General features: G+C 40.0%; 2 protein-coding genes across 2 annotated transcripts; one reads left to right on the top strand and one right to left on the bottom strand.

Moving 5' to 3' along the window:
• The first annotated feature begins 257 nt into the window (after window positions 1-257).
• On the top strand, window positions 258-17,404 carry LOC110042279 (importin-5-like). Its single transcript, XM_020747642.2, has 27 exons — window positions 258-557; window positions 2,326-2,403; window positions 2,576-2,765; window positions 3,076-3,178; window positions 3,763-3,859; window positions 4,440-4,541; window positions 5,119-5,244; window positions 5,748-5,823; window positions 5,990-6,034; window positions 6,360-6,447; window positions 7,042-7,148; window positions 7,537-7,751; window positions 8,405-8,578; window positions 9,289-9,504; window positions 9,963-10,046; window positions 10,177-10,309; window positions 10,710-10,777; window positions 11,368-11,809; window positions 12,278-12,333; window positions 12,432-12,461; window positions 12,542-12,637; window positions 13,036-13,110; window positions 13,565-13,642; window positions 13,748-13,814; window positions 14,360-14,588; window positions 15,397-15,538; window positions 16,009-17,404. The coding sequence occupies exons 1-27, from the start codon at window positions 258-260 to the stop codon at window positions 16,096-16,098; spliced, it is 3,507 nt and encodes a 1,168-aa protein (XP_020603301.2). The 3' UTR covers window positions 16,099-17,404.
• A 3,560-nt stretch (window positions 17,405-20,964) lies between these two features.
• LOC149108564 (uncharacterized) lies at window positions 20,965-23,224 on the bottom strand. Its single transcript, XM_089294728.1, has one exon. The coding sequence runs from the start codon at window positions 22,950-22,952 to the stop codon at window positions 21,954-21,956; it is 999 nt and encodes a 332-aa protein (XP_089150854.1). The 5' UTR covers window positions 22,953-23,224; the 3' UTR covers window positions 20,965-21,953.
• Between the last annotated feature and the right edge of the window lie 247 nt (window positions 23,225-23,471).

Raw genomic sequence — 23,471 nt, 5'->3', positions numbered from 1 at the left:
AGATATTTTCCAAACAAGGAAGACAAATACGTCTGAAGACGAGGATCAGTGAACTTTGTTTAAGAAAAGCAATGGGGGAAGAAAATTTGTCAATAGTTCACATACTGTGGCTATTTGTGTTGCCGAGGGGCTTAAAGTGTTGGGTAAGTTACGTAGGAGTGGAATTTGAGAGTGGTGTACAGCAGTGTACAACCCAGATCTGTCCAGAACCTTTTTGGCGCCAAAAAAATCAAATTAATTGACCATATAATGACCATATGGTGCTCTATATCTCTACAAAGACCACTACTCCGCGTCACCGGGTCTTTAATGATGACGATGTTGTTGGATTTCCGGAGAAATCAACAAAAGTATTGTTGACTGTCGCGCCAAAATTTGAAAATCTCACAAGCGGATCCACTTCCCGCCAAAAAATTTCTATGAGCAAAATCAGGCGCATGCGTACACACCGAAGGTTGGGCAATATGGTGGCCGTAATGGCGAACGAGCAGCAGCAATTCGAATCTCTTGTTACCCAGCTGATGTCCCCTGATAACAATATCAGGAATCAGGCAGAGGTAGGAAAATCTTTATTTTTCTCATTAGAATCCTTTCATTGCTTTACCTGCCCGAGAAACTACATTGAGGCCTGTTGCCGGGAAAATGTATTCGAGAAGTACAGATCGCCGGCAGGATTCGATTGACTCTTCATGCCATGTGCATGTTAAAATTTGAAGTTTTGCTTGACGTTTTCAAGGCCCTGCATTTCCCATCGCCTCGCAAAAAACTCTTCTTCTTCTCGTTGCCTTAAGCGGCGTTATAGTGTCGAAACAACGGGTTGTTTTGATGATATTTTCACCCACGTTTTCAGTGTTATCATTCGAAAACCTTCTGCTGTGCATAACGCATCGAGTATGGGGGTTTACAGAGAATGAATTTTTCCGGGATTACTTAAGGTCACTCCAGTGATTTAGGGTTGCATTAAAGTCGGTTTACAGTAACCTTAAACCCTTAAATCCCACTTGAGTTTGTATGCCATTATAAAACAACGGTCGATATTACCAACTGCTTATTAAGCTTACATACAGCACTGAGGTAATAATTATTTATTTCCGAGTTCGATTTAATGCGATGTGAATGAGTTTATAATTATTTTGCAAACCAATTGAGAAATGCAAGAGTCCGTTTACGAGCAGGGAAAGCATCTTATGAATCTTTTTTTTTTTAAACAAACTGCCTTGGTGTTAATCAAAAAAGGAAAAAGTTACAAACGTAATTTGCAACAAACACGTAATGAGCAAGTCGGCACTGACTGTTACATTATGTCATTACAAATGTTCCGGTGATATTTGCTAGCAAGTAATGTCAATACGCTATTGTCTAAAGAAATGACCATGTTGAAATCAGTTTTCTACATTTTACCTCAGCTGCCAGCTAGGATTTCTGTTACACAGTTGAAGTGATTTTTATGCACTTCTCTGTAGGTTATTTGCATCAATTGTAATTTTAAGCTTAATTCCCGGGGGGGGGGAGGGCACTGCCATATATGGGCTATATAGGTATGTGCCGCTGTGAAGGGTATGGTTTTCAAGCAGTTTACTCTAGCATAGGGTATATAAATCAGAGCGTTTGGGTCTAGAATAGGATATCATTTTTCCCAAAACTGACCAGTTGGTTGAAGATTTCATCTAGACTAAGGAAACCAGGAATTGCCACTCAAAAATATAAAAAAATCAAATCGGCAAGTTTAAATTTATGCAAATCAGCCGCAATAGTGTCGATAGATGGGGGGATTTATGGAGTTTACTCTAGTGTAGGGTAACAGAATTCAGCTGAACTAGCTCTGGTATAGGCTAAGGGTTCCAGGGTCCCAGAGGCACATCCCCATCCAGAAATTCCCAAAGTACCTCCCCCGGGCTTAATTCCTAAACACGTGCCTTCTGTGAGGGACGTTCTGTTTCTCTTTTGGCATGGCTGTACTCAAAATATATACTGTGATAAATGCTGTCATTACATCTAAATATATACTCTGTTCAAAACAAAGACAAAAACAACAACAACAGCAAAAAAAACACCTTAAGTTATGTCCTGCCTGCTGGACTTTTCTCCAGTTATAATGTTTGTGCAAATAAGGTAATTCCACAGGCCTTGAAGATAGTTTCCCAAACAATGGGTACCCAAACAATATGAATCATGGGTCTTTGCTATTTTTTTATATTTTTTGTGAGTAGAGCAGGCTGTGTCTATGACGTTATTAGAGGCTTTATGTGATGATGATGATGATGATATATTTACAATTATTCAATTTGTATTTATTATAATCATGTTTTCTTTACATCCTAACAGGCACATTATGATACAATTGATGAGCCAACAAAAATCAAATTCCTTATTCAGATGATTAGAACGTCAGGAATCCCTGAGGTAAGAAATGATTTAAGGTCATAAAGTTCATAGGATTTGTATGAAATTTAATGGCTACTCTTCTTTGAAAATTTTCTTACAAATCCTCTTATTATTTTTACTTGGAAATAGAAAAGGTGGTAACTGATATTAACTGTGGTGGTAACTGATATTAAGACTGATTTCTTTAAAGGTTCGCCAGATGTCAGCTGTACTCTTGCGTAGGATTTTCTCAAGCTCAGTGGATTTTTACGACAAACTTGACCCAGCATTTCAGCAAGAGATGAAAAATGATTTGCTCAAGGCAATTGGTGATGAAGAGGTGCAAACAATCCGCAAAAAAGTTTGTGATGCTGTTGCTGAATTATCTAGAAGTCTTCTTGGTAGGTTCCAAGCAACATGGTGAAAATTCATGTCCCGTTTTGGTAGCATTTTCATGTCTAACAAAATAAGTTGTGCATTGGTTGTCAGTGAGTAACTGAAAGCCCTATTTGGTAATTTTGAGTTCAAATTGAATCATTTAAATAATTTTTTGACGTAAAGTAACTGATAGTTACTGTGACTATTGCCATTCAACTTTTAAATGATATGATTGAATAAATACTGGTTAGATTACTTTTAATTAAGCTGAGATGGTTAATATTATGTATTTTTAACTTGTAGATTTTAAAAATAATTTTATTTGTCGAATAGATGAGGAAGGGTATAATCATTGGCAAGAACTCTTGAAATTTCTCTTTGGATGCTGCAATTCACCAAAACCAGAGCTGAAGGAAAGTGCACTTCATATTTTTGTGTAAGTTTGTTCGTGTTGTAATATTTCTCAGTCAATGTCTGTGAACTAGACATGGTGTCTCATCTAAGGGAATTATCAGTTTTCCTTTTCACATGGTCAGAATTGCAAAATAACAGTTGATCATCAATATTGGACCATAGCCAACCAAAATTAATTGCCTGTGCCTGCTAAATGTCAAGTGTGGACAGTAATAAATGTTGCCTTTTTCATTATCATGGTTGTGCTCTTTTTACAGTACATCAGAGACAAAATAAAGTCCCATCATCTGTATATATGTAGACCAACTTGGGCACAATTTTAGTGAGCTTCTGATTGTACAACTTCTTTGAATCAGTACATGTAGGTCTTGACTAGTGTACCAAGAGAGTCATGGTATGTGATGTCTGGCCATGTTTTGTTTTCTGTCTTGCCAAACCAAAATAGTGATTTTGTTGGATGTACATTATGTCACTTTATAGTTGGCACATTTCAAAACAGTAGAGAGGCTATACAGTGTAATTGCCGCTGCAAGTTTTTGACTTTTTTTCTCTATTATCTCAACTGGTGTACATGTAAGTATTGAATATAAAAGCAATGTTTTGTAGATCTTTTCCTGGAATTTTTGGAACACAACAAGAGCATTATATGCAGGTTATCAAACAGATGTTGTGGCAGTGTCTTCAGGATCAGTCTAGTCAACAGGTAAACTTGAGCCCACCAGTTAGCTCTTCTTCCACTTGATTGTATCACAGTTTTCAACTTGCTGTAGGAGGTTTATAGGAGAAGACCCTGGAACAATGTGTCACCTAGGTTTTTTAACAAGAAAATTTGTTTTTAAACATAGCACTAAACATTTACTGTACTAGTGAATTAGAGCACCGAAAATCAATGTGGAATTTCACACTTGTGTACATGGGGGGTTGAAAGATAGCTTTTTACAGTAACAGTGTCTACTGACACACTGCTGAATGCAACAATCTCGTTGGAAATGCCCCCAAAATGTCCCAATTGAATTTTTGCTCTTTGCTGGTTTCTGGAAAAGTCCCAACAAATCCTTAAGTGTTCTGTAAATTGCCTTAAACAGATTACATTGTAAGCTGTATCGTTTTTGTGGTCAGCCTTCAACCAACATGCATAACTGGGCAAGAATGTTCTGTAGAGGTTTATTATTTACAAGTTTACGGACCTGCTGTAAAGACTATTTTGTATGTTGCAATGATCAGGCTGCTAGGTTAACCTGTATTATTTGAAATTTATGGTGCTGTTGTTTCCTTTGTTACAGGTTCGTTTTATGTCAGCACGTGCATCCGTTGCCTTTATTACAGATCAAGTTGAAGAAGTCAAACAAAGGCAATTTGCTGATTTAGTCCCAGGTATAGTACAGGTAAGAATGGTAGAATAATGTTAAAGATCCTTTATTGGTAGGGGTGAGTTAAGGATGTTACCAAGGTACATGAAGCACATAGCACAGCAGTAAGGTGCTGTTAATTTCTTGCTCACTGTTCATTAAACTCACCAACATGAGATGAGCTTGAGGAATATGGTGCCTGAAAGGATGGTGGACCCACAAGCAATCTTAGCTGAGCATGTAGGGTATCTATGACAACCCTGTGAGTGGCAACCACTTGGCACTGTCACACTGAACAAGCAATTGAGAAGGAGAGTGGTGGGCTGGGAGAAAAGTCTATGAGCAGTGAAAAACATGCAGAATGGAGTGAAATCCAAAACAGAGCTGTAAACTACAAGGAGCCCCTGCACCAACACTTGGGCCAACCCCTGCACATCAACCCTGTGGGAGACTGCTGGCCAGCAATATAGTCTTAAAAAGCCTAAATTACATTAAGCCACATAATTTTAAAAAACATGGGAAATGAGTGTTAGTCTGTTTCCTTACCGGTACTTTTTGGAACCATGTATTAGCAATCTAGGTTAATTGTCTCTTTTTTTCTCTTTTACATCAGGCTGTTCGGGAAAGTGTTCAAGCAAATGCTGATGACTCCGTGTTAAAATGTCTGATAGACTTAGCCGACACTTGTCCCAAGCTTCTCAGGACAAATTTGGAACAAATTTTAGACTTGATGTTGGAGGTATGTTTTTCACAACACCTGGTGAATCTATTTTGTAATTGTGCAAGGCTGGTGATAGTCCAGCTGTCGAACACTGGGTTTTGGATCTGGAAGCCTGGAGGTCAAACCCTGTCATCATATTCTGGTCTGACAACTCAAGTCTGTTCTTTGTCATTCTCAACAAAAGTATTCAGACTAGGAATAAAACATGTTCATTATTGAAATTAACCTCTTTAATTGGCGTAGGCCTGCAGTGAGATTAAGGTTACATGTACAAACTCGCACAAATTGTATCAGCTAAGCATGTGTAATTAAATGACTTTCACTGGCTCTTGAAAGCAGCCGATGAAGGCACGATTGCAATGAAGTGCCTGCCTGATTCAATCATAGTTAAAAACAACAGAAAGATTACTTTTGTTTTTACAAGTCTTTCCTGTTTTTCATTCATACTTGTGCAACTAAATGCATAAGAGTGTACATCGACAGCTGAACATGTCTGTTTATGAGCAAATTCACCTTTGCAGATTGTTCGTAACACAAGTCTTGTTGAAAGCTGGAGACATTTATCTTTAGAGTGTGTGGTGACACTAGCTGAGACAGGTTAGTGAGTTGTGTACACCATCGAGATCAAAGCCAAAAATTATCGTGAAATTTGACTTGCATGTAGTAAGTACAGAGTGGACATTTCTTTAACTGTACCCCCTTAATTTATCCAGGTTCAATTTTGTTTAAGTTTAAACCATTAATTTTTTTATATTCATTGTAGCACCAGCCATGCTGAGGAAATGTCAGAAATACATCCCGGTAATAGGTAAGCTGGCCATTTTTCTGAGATTCTTATGTTTATTAATCATTTTAAATTTCTGTGATAAACAGGAAAATAAAATTGTGTGGTTCCAGAAAACATCCATAGCCACCTCAAGGAGGGTTATTGGTAATTCCAAGGGTGAAGGAGATCTCAAAAACCAAAATCTTGAAAGGAAAGTACATGTATGAACCGAAAAACCCTCAGTGGGAGGGGTATTTTTGGAACAAAGCAATTAGTTGTTTCTGTACAGTTACAGTGGCATTTTTTAAAAGATTTTCTGCAGCTTTACAGTGCTCATGACATTTTAATTGTTTGTCACAAATCACAGTTCCTGAGATGCTGGCAATGATGGTTGACTTGGAAGATGATCCAGAGTGGAGTGTCTCTGATGAACTTGATGATGAAGACTCTGAGAGGTAGTCACTGTTTGTTTTTTCATCCTTAAATGTTAAAGTACTCTTCAAGTGAAACTTGTCCTTTTAGGAGGAAGAATGAGAAAATGCTATGCTTTTAGGATGTGTCAAGGCGGGGGGCATCTGCAGTCAGAATGCTGAGATTCGTAGTTTTGGCATATATTTTGAAGCCTTTATTTTGCGCAATGCCACATATCTGCTTTTACTGGCCTTTTTATGACTGTATGGACATGTGATCTCAACGTTTAGCACTTGATTTACAGTACAGTACTAATCAAAACAGTCTCAAACACAATGCTCAGACTATGGCAAATTCTTTGTACAGTTGTATATCATGTTGTTGTGCTACAGTATGTTCAAAGAAGTGTGATGACTTCCTGAAGGTTGTCATGTTTCATTCGTTATGTCTGAAGAACTTCTTTATTCAAGATGATGCACACTGACTTACACTGTGAAATTGTTGGGGTTAGAATGGCCAATTAAACCCAACCCTTCAAGGTGCAGAATTTTATGTACTTGTACTAAGGTTCTCTTGCTCCTACCGGACCCAAGGCTTTTATGATGTAGTTTACTGACGGTAATAATGTTTGTTCACAGTAACTCTGTAGCAGGGGAAAGCTCCCTTGATAGGCTGGCTTGTGGTCTGGGTGGAAAAACAGTCTTGCCTCATATTATTGTTACAGTACCACAGATGTTACAGAATGGTAAGTTCTCGACTAAATTTACATTTGTGTACAAAGTTTATCATTGATAATATTAGGGAATTGGTAATCTAATGGACATGATACATGCTTGTACATGTTATTTATTGCTAATCTCAAAGACAAATTAAAGACAAGCAGGGCAGGTTCCGTTGAGTACACTTACAAAACGTGCTTGCCTTCCACCATTGTGACATGGGTTTGATTCAGTCAGGAGTGCTAGGAGGATTTGGTCTGTTGTTGGTTCACGCCCTGTATCTGGTTTCTTTGCCTCCTGCAACACCAATGCTTCAAAAATTTAATTTAATCCGGTTGTAAGGACCACAATTTGTGACTAGTAATTTTTGTATAAAGAGTTGTAAGTAATTTGTTTTTGTTTTTTTTTTCCCAGCTGACTGGAGATATCGTCATGCTGGGCTGATGGCTATCTCTGCAGTTGGTGAAGGATGCTATAAGCAGATGGAAGCATTACTCCCCGACATAGTTAACACTGTTTTGCCTTTCCTGACGGACACCCACCCCCGAGTACGGTATGCTGCCTGCAATGCAGTGGGACAGTTGTCAACTGATTTTGCTCCAGGATTCCAAAAAAAGTTTCATAACAGAGTAAGTGTTAAGACTGAAGGATACTCAGTGATTTTGAAAAAACTGTATTGATCATGCTGACAGAGTTTGCTTAAAGGTTTTCTTAATAGCCATGAGCTAGTAAATAAGTTTTCCTTCCAGAGGAGACAGGCCAGGGAGACAAGCAGAAAAGTGCAAATAGATTGCAAGTTGTAAGGGATGCGTGCAAGTAAATGTTCATCTCTTGGGCTTGCCACTGAATCTCAATTGTTATATTGTACTCTGCATCCACATTGTACACTTGTACAAGATCAGGAGAGCTCTTGTCATGTCCCGACCAGTTTTAAATTGGTACACTTACACTACCCTTATTAGCTGGTTGCGCTCTTTCCAAGTTACTCCTGCCACTTGCTTTTTAATGATAAGAGGCCTTTGTGCTGTGTGCAGGGGTTTTAGTAACGTTTTTAGCAGGAGGGCAATTGATTTTCACAAGCGAGCAAGGTTATTTGATCTGAACTTCTTTATAAGAAGATGGTCAAACCAAGCAGACAAAAGAATTCTCACAGGTGGTCAATTTGCTCGGTGCCAGGCCCTTCAATGACACCCCTGGCCGTATGTTATATTTTTTATCGTATTTCTATGTATACATGGACACTGGCATGATGACTGTAAATTATATCATTTAACCTTCACAGGTAATCCCTGGGCTTCTTGTTGTTTTGGATGACACAGCCAATCCTCGTGTCCAGGCACATGCTGCTGCCGCTCTTGTGAATTTCTCTGACGACTGCCCAAAAACTATTCTAGCAACTTATCTGGATAATATCCTGGCCAAACTTGAAGCTGTGCTGGCTTCCAAGCTGAGAGAGGTGGGTACAGTTATTACGAAATCAATAAGAAGTGCAAGGTACATTGAACGCATTGTCAGAGGTGCAGCAGGCTAATGAGAAGCATGTGAACCCTGGGTCAGCTGGTTTTCAGGCTCATATTCGTGCTGGGGATATTTTCAATTGTTCTTGGACAAGACACTTTACTCTCACAGTGCCTCTTCCCTCAGGTGTATAAATTATTACAGGAGCATTGCTGGGGAAGCCTGACAGAATACTTAGGGTGAACTCTGCAATAGGCTTGCGCTAGCATCAGATGATCAAGTGGGAGCAGTAATAGATTGCATTGATAGTTGCTTCATAGTGTGCTAACTTTAAGAATCAACCTGGCAAGCCTTCTAAGCTTATAGAGTGACATGATTTCAAGATTCACTGTAATCCATAACCATTGCCACCTTTGTTGGTCATTTTCATGTCATAACAGGTTCCTGTCATTTCTTTGCTGAGTATAATTTTATGATTCTGAAAAATAATTGGTCTAAGGGCCATGACCTGGAAGACCTGTTATGACTGAGCATGATCCTACAGGTGAAATTTCCTTTTGTCGATAGAATTCACCCAGGATGTAACAACTTTGTTACAGGTGAGAACATCAGAGCTACAGTACAGGTGACTGAAAACTTAATAACACCCCTGAATTTGTTATTGTGTTATTGTATGTGTTGATTCTGTGTTCTGTTTGTGTTTGATAGCTTGAACGTGGCGGTAAACTCGTTCTGGAGCAGGTGGTCACCACCATTGCTACAGTGGCAGATACGGCAGAAGAGAAATTTCTTCATTATTATGATCGGTTCATGCCAAACCTGAAGTACATCATGCAGAACGCTCTATCATCTGATTACCGCATGCTGCGGGGAAAAACCATTGAGTGCATCAGTTTAATTGGTTTGGCTGTAGGAAAAGAGAAAGTAAGTGTCGTTCTGCAAAGTACTTTGTACTTTAGTCGCTATTTTCTCTCTAGATATCCTTGCAAGATGCATGAAGCTCCTGTGTTCAGGGTCTCTCCCCAGTTTTCTAGCTCGTTCCAGACCCTTTTAGGGGCGTCGCATTTCGCTTGGGAAATTGGCGCTTTCCTCTCTTGCCGAAAATAGAGAACGTCTGATCGTAGTTAAGATTGCTTTTGCTTTACAACCAATCAGAGAAAAGTCCAGATTCAGGACTACGACAGACTACTCGTGAAGTAAGTGTATTGGGCGTTCTTTCTCCCCTTAAAAGCTTTCCCCGTTTGCCGTAAAAAAAGAACGCCTGATCAGAGGTTCGATTGTTTTGCAATCTAGTACATGTATTTCCAAAATACACTTCTTTCTTATTAAGCTGTACATGCTGTTGACGGCCATTGAAACCTTTTCTTTGTACTGCTTGCCAGTTTTTGCCTGATGCTAGTGAAGTGATGCAGTTATTACTGAAGACTCAGACTGAGATGGAAGAGCTGGAGGCTGATGATCCTCAGGTCTGTTATTTTTTATCACTGTTCGTTACCTTGTAAGGAAAAAAGAGAGAAAGTGTTTACAATTACATTGGCTTTTATTTATACATAGAAACATCATTACGACTCAAATGTGATTTTAACCTATTATCAGATTTCCTACATGATCTCAGCCTGGGCCAGAATGTGCAAGATTTTTGGCACAGAGTTCACTCAGTACCTTCCCCTCGTGATGCCCTCAGTGATGAAAGCTGCATCCATCAAGCCTGAAGTAGCAGTCATTGATGGTTTGTGTCAAAAGTATTTTTCAATCAATTTTGAAATTTCCTCTATAGAGATGAAGAACACAAAAGGTAACCTCGATCCCAGGGTCGCTCATCTTGAAGATAAGAGACCCTGGCTGTGGGAACGAGGTTGCACAAATGGTGTTTTTGCTAAACCTTGGTTTGAGTGTTTTCTCGATATTTTGTTTAGCAGTCGGATAATTTCTCAAGCGCTTGCGGACAGCTTGAAAGTTGTTACTCAACTCAACTGTAACAAAGCAGTGATTTCCATGTTTGGCCTTCATAACTTGATGCTCTTGTCAAAACTCAAAAGTTGTTTCTAATCATTTTTCTTGTGCTTCCGTTTAGTAATTTCTTAAGTGATTGTTTGTGCATGCGTAACGTGTGGTGTTTGTTCTTACAGCTGATGATCCAAAGAGCGGACAGTATTCTGAAGATGAAGGATGGCAGTTTATCACGCTTGGTGATCAGGTAAGATACATTTGTTTTGAAGGAGAATATTGCAAATAATCTTCGCCACACCTTCCTGTCTTCTTTCGAGTTAAATTGTACATTTGCTCCTCAGCTTTGAGACACAGATTTCACTGAGAGTTTTGTCTGCAAAGCACTTGTCAATAATACCATTCTCATTGATAAGTGAATAGATGGTGTTAATTCTTTCACATTTTATTACCGAGCTTAAAATTCAGCATCTTTATTCACTTATCACTACTCACGATGACTTCGACAGTGCTGATCCCAGTAGTATGCAGAACGCCTGTCACATATGAACTCAGTTAGATGACCTTGCTCTTCATGAGTTCTCGTAGTTCAGTGGATAGAGCGCCCTCCTGGTGTTCGGAAGGTCATGGGTTCGATTCCTGTCGGACACTCGTGTCATGTTGATCAATTCACCTTTCACCAATCTCATTCGTTGCTTTCATTGCTAAACTACTGTCATGACAGGTGCTTGTTTACTATAATGTTCCTTTCCCCGTATCAGTGTCAAAAGTAATCACGCCAGCTGTTAATTCGTGTAAACTGGGTGACTGTTCTCATCCCTTTTTTTTTTTTTACCACAGCAAAAGTTCGGCATCAAGACCGCTGGCCTGGAAGACAAGAGCACTGCATGTCAGATGCTTGTGTGCTACGCCAGAGAACTAAAAGAAGGGTTCGCTCCTTACACAGAACAAGTCGTCAAACTAATGGTCCCCCTGTTGAAATTCTACTTCCACGATCTAGTGCGCACAGCTGCTGCAGAATCTTTGCCGTATCTGCTGGAGTGTGCAAAGATTAAAGGGGACGGATACCTTCGGCAGATGTGGGCCTTCATGTGCCCGGAAGTGTTGAAAGCCATGAGCGCGGAACCGGAACCGGAAGTTCAAATTTTGATCATGGACGCTCTGGCACGGTGTATAGAGACTTTAGGCGTGGGCTGTATGACTCCTGATTATTTCACTGAGCTTGGCACCATGCTGCATGATATTATAGACACTCATAAAAACAGACAGGTCGAAAGACAGCGTGAGTATTATGGGATGGCAGGAATCGCTGTTGTTAATTGTACAGTACATTAAGCTGAGTCCGCATTTTTCTTTTTATCACCGGGTCAGTTATGTTGATGCATGTACGCCACACGAAGTATCCTCACTGTAACAAAACGAGTAAAAGTTCATTTCTGTTTGTGTCGGAGTGCTCTTGGTAGAAACCTTGTGACTGGGTACATTTGTGTAAATTTCGCATTTTGGATGAATGGAGTTTTTATGACTTTTTTCTTTGGTCAACAATAGACATTTCCAAACAAAGAGGATTTTTACAATTGTCATTCCTAAAGGTTAATGGTAACTGAATGGTCCAAATCTTCAAGGTTGTGAGCCAATCAACGTATTCTTCTGGTGTGTCGTTCGCTCGAAAGCCGTTCAGATAATTCTACCTATTGATTTAGTGCTTCTGTGGTTTGTTGAGCTGTTTGTGTATCGTTATTATTTCCAGAGAGAAGAAAAGAAGAAGATTACGACGAAGAAGTAGAAGAAGACTTGCAAGACGAGGTACAGTTGCACTTGGCTTGTATTATATTACGTACGGTTTTTTTTTTCAGAGAATCGAATGTTTGTCTTAAGTAACAATTTTTTTATCTTTATTTCAGCACGAGACGGATGTGCACATCTTAAGCAAGGTGAGGACATGAACTGAATTTCAGCCGTGCAACTAAATTAATGGTTTGGTTTTATTAACCATTCTGTGATGTTTTGACAGGTTTCCGATATTATGCACGCGTTGTTCGGCACCCATAAAGAAGCAGCTTTGCCTTTCTTCGAGCAGCTTCTTCCCGATTTTCACTCGTTAATACTGGTAAGTGGAATCTCATGTAGTTATCATTAATGTTCTAACATTACTACTCGGCACCTGAACTCACGTGTTTTGTTACGTTCTTTCCAAGTTCATCGGTCAGCAGTCAAATGCACTGCGCGTGCGCAGCTCTTGGCGTCGTTTTCGCCTAAACTTAACTGCCGCTGAGTCGAAAACCATAAGTGACGTCGACGTTTTACGTTTGTTGGTAGAGAACTGCACGAAGCGTTGACTTCATCTGTTTACAAACTGTTTTCCCACCGTTTAGTTTGCAATCCAATCAAATCGTTGTACATTGGCGGGTGTCGCTTCCAAGAGCCAGTGACTCTTTAGTGTTTGGTTTTGTATGTAGCATTCATTTGATTAACCCTTACTGGTGAATTCTAATTAATTCGTTCCAGGCTCCCGGCGGATCCGCTCAAGACAAACAGTGGTCTTTGTGTGTCTTTGATGATGTCATAGAACACACTGGGTCTGTAAGTATCAGCCGTGTTTATGTGGCCGTTATTTGCGGATTCCATGCTGTCCGAGAACAGGGGTCAAGATAATGTCATTTATAGACTTAGGTTAACTCGAGGCTGTAGAGAATCGTTTTGTTTTTGGAAGAACACCGAAGTCGGAAGTTGGAAGAACAACGAAGTCATCACTTTGGTCGCACTAAACAGCAATGTCGTGGGACATGTTCAGCTTTATTTTTGTGATTATTTATACAGGCTTGCTTGTTTCTTATGCTGTAGTCCCCCTTAACGCCGAGACAAACGTTTTTAATGCCTCAAGTGGGTTTGTTACCTCTGCAATATTGGAAGATAGGAATTAGGAGGATCAGCGAAACCATCCAAGAAATCTGTTGGGTTTTTTTTCTCCTCTCGCTCTGTCAAGAATTGATTGGTGTCATGGCAGATTTTGAGAAATCTTTGTTTTGTATTCCAGGCATCATTTAAGTACCAGGACTATTTTCTGCGACCGATGATGAATTATGTGTTAGACAGAAATGCTGATGTTAGACAGGTTTGTTTAATTCTGGCCATTTCATATCGCGTGATAAATTTTCAGCCATTCTGCTACTGTATGTCACGGCTGTGCCATATGATGTAAAACGATTCTGTTTTGCAGGCTGCGTGCTACGGATGTGGGGTGATGGCGCAATATGGAGGAGAGGAATACATCACGGCTTGTACAGGTCTGTTGGAAGCAGGGAGTTTTCGTAACTGTGGCGGAAACTTAATTTTGCGTTTTCGAAAGACTGATTTGGAAATGGGAGACCGGGGCGGGGGGGGGGGGGGGGTTGGTGGGCAATTTTTAAGTTTGAGTTCTTGTGCTAATTAAAGAGGTATATATTACGGCTTGTACAGGTCTGTTGAAAGCGTGGAATTTTTGTAAAGAACAGGAAACTCAAACGAAAACGTAATTTCGCGTATTTGGAGTGCCGATGTGGAAATGGGAGGGCGGGGGTTGGTGGGTGATTTCATTAAGTTTGAGTTCTAGTGCCAATTAAAGAGGAATAGATCACGGCTTGTACTGGACTGTTGGAAGAAGGGAATTTTTGTGAAGAGCAGAAAATTTTAGCGAAAACGTAATTTCGCGTTTCCGGAAGGCCGATGTGGAAATGAGAGGGCACCAGAGGGTGGGTGGCTTTATTTGAGTTCTAGTGTTAGTGAGGGAGGCTTTAAAAGAAGTAATTCTATCTTATTTATTATTAAAATAAACTGTTTTTCTTTTTTTCAGATGTAGTCCCATTGCTTTTCCAAGTCATCAACGCCGAAGATTCCAGAAGTCGAGAAAATGTGAATGCGACAGAAAACGCCATTTCCGCCGTGGCAAAAATATGTAAATACAACCGTGGAAACATCGCGCTCAGTGAAGTAATCCCGGCATTCCTTGCGACACTGCCGATAACGGAAGACAAAGAAGAAGCACCTCACGTGTATGGATACGTCTGCGATTTGATCGAAGAGTGAGTACATTGATTGACATCTAATTTCCCCTTACAAGGTCGGTACAGGGTCAAGTAGAGAGGTTGTGAGAATGACGACAATCATCAACTGTGGTTATCCATGCGGGCCGGGTTTTTCAAAGCCTGATAAAGCTAACGCGTAATGAGCGAGAATTTTGATTTCAGTTTAGTAACCTTTCGGTGAGGTTTACCGTTTATATTGTTTGTCCTTCAGTTTTGGGTTTTAATAATCATAAACTATACAATACGTAGGTAAAGAAAAACATTTTTGTACAAGAAAAATTAATACTTCGGTTAACTTTTAATCCTGGGTTAGCGTTAACCGGCTTCCTATAACCCGGCCCTGGTCATGATGTGCCACTAAATTTTCACAATCGGCATTAACAGAAATGTATGGTGATAAGTAATGAGAATTTATACTTCGAAATTGGGGCTAAAAGTTCTAGTTAAAAGTCTTAGGTAAATATGTGGCTGTGGGGTAGATTGTGGTAGAGAAGGTAAAAATACTAGCGAACGGATTACAGGCAAAATCACAACTGTGCTAATTTGAGACACTGAATTAAGGAAACAACGATTGTGAATTGACGGAAAAAGGAAGTGCTCCGTTCTATCGTCCACGCTCTGAAAGCCTGGAGAAGGATAAAGGAGATAAAGCTATTGAAGATTAGCAATTAGGCATATGCAGTGAACTTTTCACTTTACAAGTAAGGTATCAAGCGATCGTGCTTTGTTTAAGACTACCTACAAGAACAACCACAAACATTACAACAACAGTATTAAATACTGTAAACTTTGCGTTTTTGAACAGAAACCATCCTCTTGTTCTGGGTACGAATAACAGCAATTTGCCGCGTATACTTCAAATCTTTGGTGACTTGTTTGTGAATGACGTTCTAAGCGATGACGAGGCCGCCAGGAAAAGAGTTCTTGCAATTATACGACAAATACAAGTAAGTTCACACCATGCAATCTACTTGGTAATTGGATTATGTGCTCGAGAGTTTCATGAGGTGGTAGTTGAAGAGGCTAAAAAGCCGAATCAACTGTCACCTCATAGAAAGCGAGAGCAAATGATGTAATTGTTGCAGGAGAATTCTGACTGAAATTCCTTCAAATACTGTAATGGTTTCCAATTATTTTCTTTACGTGAAGTAGTACTAAACTTCATGAACACTTAAGCAAAAACGTTTGCGGACTGAATTGCAGCTGTAGCCAGACGTATACTCGCGCTCAGATCGCCTAAGATCGTACCATGTGATCAGTTTTAACCAATGACGACAACGGAAAATGTTGTGGTAAACTACCTGACAGTGTGTGATGGCTCGGCCAATCAGATTGCAGTATATCCATTAGTTTACCAGTAAAATTCTACTAATCATACCTTTTATGTCAATTGCATTGGTTTTATTTCTTTTATCAGAGCGCTGCTGACATGTGGAAGGCTTGTCTCGGACAACTCAGCGAGCTCCAACAGGAAGCTTTGAAACAAGCGCTTGAGGTTGAAAGCTGACTGAAACCGCAACCTTAAACGCGTGCGAGATACCCAGGTGTGCAGATTTCTCACAAAAACCGAGAGAGAACCGCGTCCCACCAGCAGAGATTTCTTGAGCTCTTTGCATGAAATGCACCATATTCTGTTGACCCCCTGCCATGAATACTGAAAGGTTATGATTTTGTATCGAGTGAAAACAAAACAACACGACAAAATACACCGAGGTGGACAGTGTAGAACGGTGACAACTCATCTTGTTTTTCTATATTTGGATGGCGACTGTGGACGATGAAATCAGGAAAAAAGATACCAGAGGACTAGAGGAAGTGTAATGGAGAGAAGTGCAGATAGGACTGAGATTCCAATAACAAGAAGGAAAAAGAAAAAAACAATAACAAGAGAATAGAAACCGAGAAATAGATGTGTGGAAGTAATTCTAATTGTAATAATTTAAAGCGACTTAGGCATAGAATGTTGTTCCTTCCTTTTTAACCCTTTCAGACTCAAGCTTGGAAGATCAATTCTCCTTACCAAGCGCCTTACATTTCTTTTAATCTAGTTTTGGGAATTTGGCGGTGTATCAGGACAATATCCCATTTGATTAGCTTTTTCTTCAATTCAAAGGAATGTCTGCTGTTAAAAAAAAAACAAAAAAACAATAGAGTTGATACTGGTAAGAGAAGTTAGATATCCATCAGTCTTGGAGCCCAAAAGGTTAAATAAGAATGTTTCAGTAAATATGAAAATATCTAATGCATTTTTCTGTCGTAGCTTAACCGAAGGTCTGAGAATAGACAGTACTGTGAAGTGTAACCTCGCCTCTGCATGGAAGCGAGGTTTTGGTTGACCATGTGATGATGGAGATTAGAAACTAGTTAGAATGATAACAGAACAATTTACATTTGAAAAGTAACAAGGTTTGTATCATAACAAAGTCAACTCTAGCCTCGCTTCTGTCTAAAGGCCTGGCCACCAAGTACGAACTGTAAAATGTTCTCGCCTATAGAAGTCGTAATAATATCGATAAAGAAGACCTCTGTCAGAAGATGTGAAGAAAAGGGAACCTCAAAACTATAGCCTACCAATGGAGAAAAATACGAAAGACGATCTAAGACTAATTAAGTTCTGAACAACGAACACGACAAGGGTTGTAGGCCACATTCTGTTTCCAAGACTTCTCCGTTGAAGTTTCCCCGCCTCTTCCAATTTTCAAGAGTAAAGCCCTCGGAAAGAGATTGTACACGCCCAAGCAGAGCAAAACATCGATAACGTGGTCAACCAATATGAATAAACTTCATTGCTCTTAGGTTAAGAAATTGAAAAACCATTCTTGTTGTCGAAGTCAAATGACGTCATTATGCAAATCACGCGATATCACCTACATTATCTACCACCTCGAGCAGTTCTACTCTTCTGAAGTAAATTGCTTTTCGATCGAAGTCAATAGTGTACAATAACAATGTAACAATGAAAATGATTACAGTCGGATTCTTGCTGTTCGCAGCCATCAAGTCTTCAGCTGCCCTAGGTGAGGCAAGAAAACTCGATAATGGTGAAGTAGTTCTTACAAACTAGCAGAAACTCAATTACAACTGGTACATTTGCACGTAAATTATATTTCCTAAAAAAAAGCCTCCCTTATGTTTCAAAACTGTAAAGCCTTTAGGGTTGACCAGAGGCAAGTAAAGCTTTTGATAAGGAGGTCTTGGTGATAAGCAATTGTACAAAGCGAAACACTTTGGAAATCGATAAATTCAAACTTACTTTTTAGCTCTACAAAATCGTCTCCAGCTCACATTTGTGAATCAAATTAACCCCCACTTTCTCGAAGTTCTTTCCGCGCGCACGTCTTCCTATCGGCGACCTGTTCGCTGTTTCTCTGTCCAACATTTTAAAACTTCCCATCGATTCTTCAAACTTCTTTTCCCATTTCAAAGGATACTGCGCAGAATTCCTCTTTCGCAAGTATACAGCTGTTAGAAGTAATCCAAAAAGAACCACAGCCACGATACAGCCAAGAAGGATAAAGGCAATGATTCCTCCATGAAGCAGCTGGTCGTTATTTTGTGGCAGCTCGGTCCGTGTTGTAGAGTTGATACTATCAACCAGTGTTGCCGAGGCACTGCTTTCTTCATTTGATGATTTTCGTTTTTGTCCTTGAACACAGCAAAACGTCGATAGCGTAACACATGTTATCAACTTAATGGCGAAGAAAAAAGTGCTCTTTGAACCCATTAACGATCTTTAAACTGTTTTCTTTCGATCCTAATTGAAGAGGTTCTCCATCTTTGCCAAAACCCAAAAAGATCAGCCAAGACTGTTCGAGCACACTAGGTGTTTTCATCTATTTATATTAATTTTCATTCCCTTCATTTATCTCTTTGCGTGAGTCAAATCCCCGAGGCAGCAATTAACCTCTTTTAAAAAACTTTACCGCTAGACAGTTATCAGTGAACGGAAGAAAACATTTCTTTGACGTAGTTTACTTCCCGCGAGATTTAATTTCATGGGTCCGCTAACTGTGATAAAATTTTCTGAGATTCAAATGTCTTGTTGACATTTTTTGATCGTTCCACCGACGTAGTTCCCTTCTTGAGGACCTTTGCGCTATCAAGTTCTACCAGACAGAAATGAGGCATTGTGCACGGTACTGAACCGTTTGAGGTTTGATAAGAAGCCTAAACCAATATATTTATTTTTGCAACAAAAACACTTAGAATGCAATCACAACCAAAACAAAGGTGGTGACTTTCCTCCATCTTGGATTTTAACACCGAAAAACTGCTGATTCGATGTTGAGCAATGATTGGTCGAAGGGAAGGCCACGATAAGCCACTGCGCGTAGCAACCTCGTTTCCAGTGTCTTTCATCTTCTCACCCCCTAGGCCCTGGAGCGAGTGAGACTCCGGGGGGCGGGAAGATGAGAGTGCCGAGCCTATCAGCGCGTAGCTACTAGTTTACGTTACAAAGAGCCGAAAGCTAGTGCTCAGTCTTCCCGTAGTGGCATGGTGAATAACGACACGGGACTTGCATGGAAGAAGTTTTTGTAGCTTCAAATCAATAAAAATTAATAAAATACAAAATAAAGTTGTTTTTGTCTCGCTTCTTGCCTAAAATATAGGTCTATTGAAGAAGCAAAAGAACGTGCGTTCCACTCCTTCCTAGGTTCTACAATCGGCCTCGAAGAGAAGAGCGGCTAGGGTTGGGAACGAGCGCAAACCGGCTGTGTCGGGATTTGACCTCAGTCAAACATCTCAGGTAGTTTTCCCTTTTTTCGGAGGATTTCATTCACGATAAAGTAAGAAGTACGAGCAAGGTTATAGATAGCCAGCGTAGGAAGCGTTCCCGAACGAAGAGCTTTTCCGCATTCTGGCTGCGAGAGCAAAAACTCGACGAAGCAGGGGGTGGTGGGGCGAGAGAGCGAACGGGTTTTTCAAAATCGAGGGGTTTGCGGGCAAGTGTTCCCTCTCTCGCCCCACCACCCCCTGCTTCGACGCTGTCAGAATGCGGAAAAGTTCTTTGTATGGGAACGCTTGCTTCGCAGGCTAAGATATAGAAAATAGCTGTCGAGTGTAAATATGTTTTTATTACTCTCAGATAAATGAGTTTCTTTGTTCTTTAAATGCTCCGCACCCGAGCAAAATTAATTTGACAAACGGCACCGAAACTCCACGCTCACAGACCCATTACGTTTTCAAACACACACAACTCTTTGAGTAAAGTTCCAAAAATTTAGTGAGTCAGCTGGATACGGGTTAAGAATCGAACTTTAAGCGATGAAAATGAAAACCTAATCTTTGAAGTACTTTGAAGTACTTTGAAGCAAATTTCTGTCGTTTGAACACTGTTAATGTTGCGATGGGCTCCTCTTGGTTTCGAAAGTTTCGAAATTTATGACGAAGTGAAAACCTCATTCTCTGATGGCTTTTGAGCGAAGCCGACGAGACATCTGATAACGAGAATAGCCCTTGTGATTTAAAGCGATTCACTTTAATTCCCACAGCCAAAAGATGCGAGGAAGAAAAGACATTTCCTACGTTATAGTTAATATGGTTCATTTCAATACATTCATCACTGTCATTTTAAAACGAGACTCTATAAATAACATCGTGCTGTTTTCATTCACGCTTACCTCAAGTTGGTGCCTCGGCATGGAAGCTATCCTTGCTATTAAAAAAAAGAAAAAAAATTGGCAAAGCACTGATTTTCTGCTTACATCTTGTAATAGGTAAGTAAGCCGGTTTTTGAGCCTCGCAAGCTGAGCTTTTCCTTGGAAGGGCATATAATGCCATTGCATTAATTTGTCTCGGCGGGCCATTAAGTTACGTGCACCCACTTAGACTATAGGAACTATATGGAAGAGAGGTTCTTTCATCATTTATAAGCGAACCGTAAAGTATGGTAATCTTGTGATAACGCCCTACAGTAATTAGCTTGTAAGACGTCATTGTTATCTGACTCGAGCGAAGTCAGGTATTCGTAAAATAGCACAAATTAACAAGCCAAAAATTTCCTTTGATGGTTTACTTGTGGGGTAAAGAACTACGAATTATTTCAGCGGCCGAGAGTTTTACTGCGAGTGACGACTATGCGACTAAAATATTTTTGATTTCACGCAGTGTTCAGTTTGAAACACAGCACGTAGAATAAAGTCTAAGTTATACAGCTTACGCGAAGTCGAGCTGTATGCTTGTCTAGCTCGAAACTATTTTTACTGTAGCTTCGCCGACCGTTTGATATGTTTAAGTCCACTATTATGCTGTAATATTTTGCCATCGCGCTACTGAGATAACCAGCCGCCATGAGGACTACTGTCTTCATCATACTGCACTTATTTGTTTACTGTACCTTACCCTGAATTACTCGGCTGACAAACATCACTCATACAGTATAAGCTGGTTTATTCGCTAGCTTCCCAATCTAATACTTTCATTACTTTATAATGCAAAACTTACATCGCTATAACATGATAACATTTAAATAATTACTTACACGACATAATGAAACCATCGTTGCTTCCCTAACAGCATTTCATTCGATTTGCATATATGTTGTTAAATATGATTGAGGACTAATTCATCACTTTATCCAAGAAATTACCTAATATACCTCTGTTTTGGTTCATTGGTGCTCTGTAAAAGTCGACGTCTACGGTTAAGGAAATTCTGTGTTAACTGTGATTTGTAATTATAAGTCTAATACTGAACTATGTTTCGTTTTGCACTCTCATAAATACATCATAATCAAAATAAGGCATCACTTTGAAATTTGGACAACCGCCATCAAACCGACTTCTAACTATGAACTGAGGGAAGTTCTAACGCTTTGACACGATTTTTGATAGATAGATCAATAGGCTAAGCTACAGAATACAGCGCCACTTCAGTTCAACTATCGGCCATCAAGTCGAGCCGGCTCGTTTGGCTCGTTTGCTCCCTTGTTCATAGGAAAGCCAAAAGCCAAACGAGCCAAACGAGCCACTAAATATATAGACCTTCAAAAGTGTTCCTGTATTGTGTAGTTGCTCACCTTTATTTACACGCGATAATATTTTAAGCTACAAGCTTGTGGGTCGTGTAAACATAAAAATAAAAATAAAATAAATTTACCTATTAGGCTAATATGAATTGAATACTTCTGGATTACCATTCTCAGAGCAAAGTAAAATGCAAGTTGCGGTATACTAACAGGCCTCTCGCAATTTAAAATAAATATTACACTCACTAAAACTTAGCTCTGAATATTTAAATGATTGCACAAAGGTTGCAGCTGCAAAAGGTTTTACTTCATAGCATCTATAGTCACAAAAAAGCGAAAGCGATCAAACGCACACAGAGCAGTTCTCGCTTTTGTTTTTCGGCTATTGGTCATCTTCACTGAATCTGATGTAAATTGTCTTTTAGGTCTGGTACAAACATGAACTGCTTGTCTTTTTCCCACTCGTCAGGTATATGAAATGCAAAGGCCACATGCTCCCATCTGCGGTACTTGGGAAAAACATTTCGATCGGGCAGTCGCTTGATCACAGTTCCTGTTGATTGAGGTTTCCATACCCAGTTTCCATTCTTGTCTCGTGTTACAACTGCTTCGTTGTAAACATCTTCCTCCGGTGTTAACACAGACGGGTACGCACTGAACATGCCAACGCCATTTGTTTGGCTGCAAACAAGAACTGCATGCATTACCTCCACCTTGTAACCAAACGTTCCCAGTATTTTAAACTGCACCTCATCGTCATCATCGTCAAAGAGTTCGCCGTAATAGCGACATAAATCGTCAATGCCATACTGAAAGTATTGGCTTCCATAGCCGCGCTGTGAATTTGGCGAGAAAGCATCAGAGGTGGCGAACTGGTTCTTTAGCCGTGTTAATTCACCTTCCTCCTCACCATCTCGATCAGCAAGAAACGGTTGTATAGCTTCTTCCAGGGTGTTCCTCACTAGTGTTATGGCATCTTTATCAAATTTGGGGCTCCACCAAGAGAATTTCTGTTCGACATTGTTTCCATCTTCGTATTTATCGAATTTCTTTCTTCCGCCCGTGAAGCCTTTAGAATTAACAATCAAATTAGCTTTTTCTTCTGTTGTGAAGTGAGCTAGACTGCGGATGGATACGTTTGTTCCTTGCCGTTTGGCTTTCTTTAGATCGTACCATCGTTTCGGATACGAACGCCACTGGTTGTTCTCGTCGATAGGATGATTGAAAATACACTCGTAATCAGAGATGTAGTCGTAGCAGTTAGACAGGTACATGCCGTTCCACTTACTCTGCCATTGATTTTGCCTGATATGTCTTCTAGGGCATATTTTTTCCACGCTTTTTGTGTCCTTTGCCTGCCCATCAAGCCACTGTATCTCCGGTTGCTCGGCCATTTTATTCACTTATGACACCTTTCGTCAAGCGGAAGCAAAATCATAGGTCCGCAATGTGTACATGTATGGTGTGAGATCTTGATAGAATTGAATAACAGCGGTGGCTTGGTACTTATTTCCTGTTGCATTTCTAGCTTTCTGGTTTCTCTCAAAACAGTAGGTAAACATATTATCTGACTCAATTCGACTTTATTGAAGGCAAAATATTTGCCAAAGTCAGAAGGGAGCTCCTGTCGATGTTTTTAATAGGATAACCACATCATCACCACCGGCACCGGCACCGGCACCGGCACCGACAACTTTACTTATTGAGGGTAGCACACAAAAAAGTCTAATATCTTGAAGGAAATGTCACCTTCACTAGCGGGGAAAACTAGTCAATGTTCAAGACTTCCCAGACTTTGACTCTTTGTAGAAATTCGTTGTTAATTGAAACGATTTTGTTGTCTCAGTAGCTGGCGATGACATCTCACGAATAGAGTACCCGTTTTATTTATTTCTCCTTTTCAGTTTTCTGCG

This window comes from Orbicella faveolata, unplaced genomic scaffold (assembly GCF_042242905.1).
Source record: "Orbicella faveolata isolate gen_17 unplaced genomic scaffold, um_ofav_v1 contig_25, whole genome shotgun sequence".
Lineage (NCBI taxonomy): Eukaryota > Metazoa > Cnidaria > Anthozoa > Scleractinia > Merulinidae > Orbicella > Orbicella faveolata.
Note: the sequence above shows the minus strand (reverse complement) of the source record. Positions and strands in the feature narration are given on the sequence as shown.

What these genes read in the sequence shown, in the direction of transcription:
- LOC149108564 (XM_089294728.1), bottom strand. Translation starts at nt 22,952, where the DNA reads ATGGCCGAGCAACCGGAGATACAGTGGCTTGATGGGCAGGCAAAGGAC.
- LOC110042279 (XM_020747642.2), top strand. Translation starts at nt 258, where the DNA reads ATGGTGCTCTATATCTCTACAAAGACCACTACTCCGCGTCACCGGGTC. An exon ending in ACCACAGATGTTACAGAATG is followed by an intron (nt 7,149 to 7,536) that starts GTAAGTTCTCGA and finishes TTTTTTTCCCAG; the next exon opens with CTGACTGGAGATATCGTCAT. An exon ending in CAATTATACGACAAATACAA is followed by an intron (nt 15,539 to 16,008) that starts GTAAGTTCACAC and finishes TTCTTTTATCAG; the next exon opens with AGCGCTGCTGACATGTGGAA.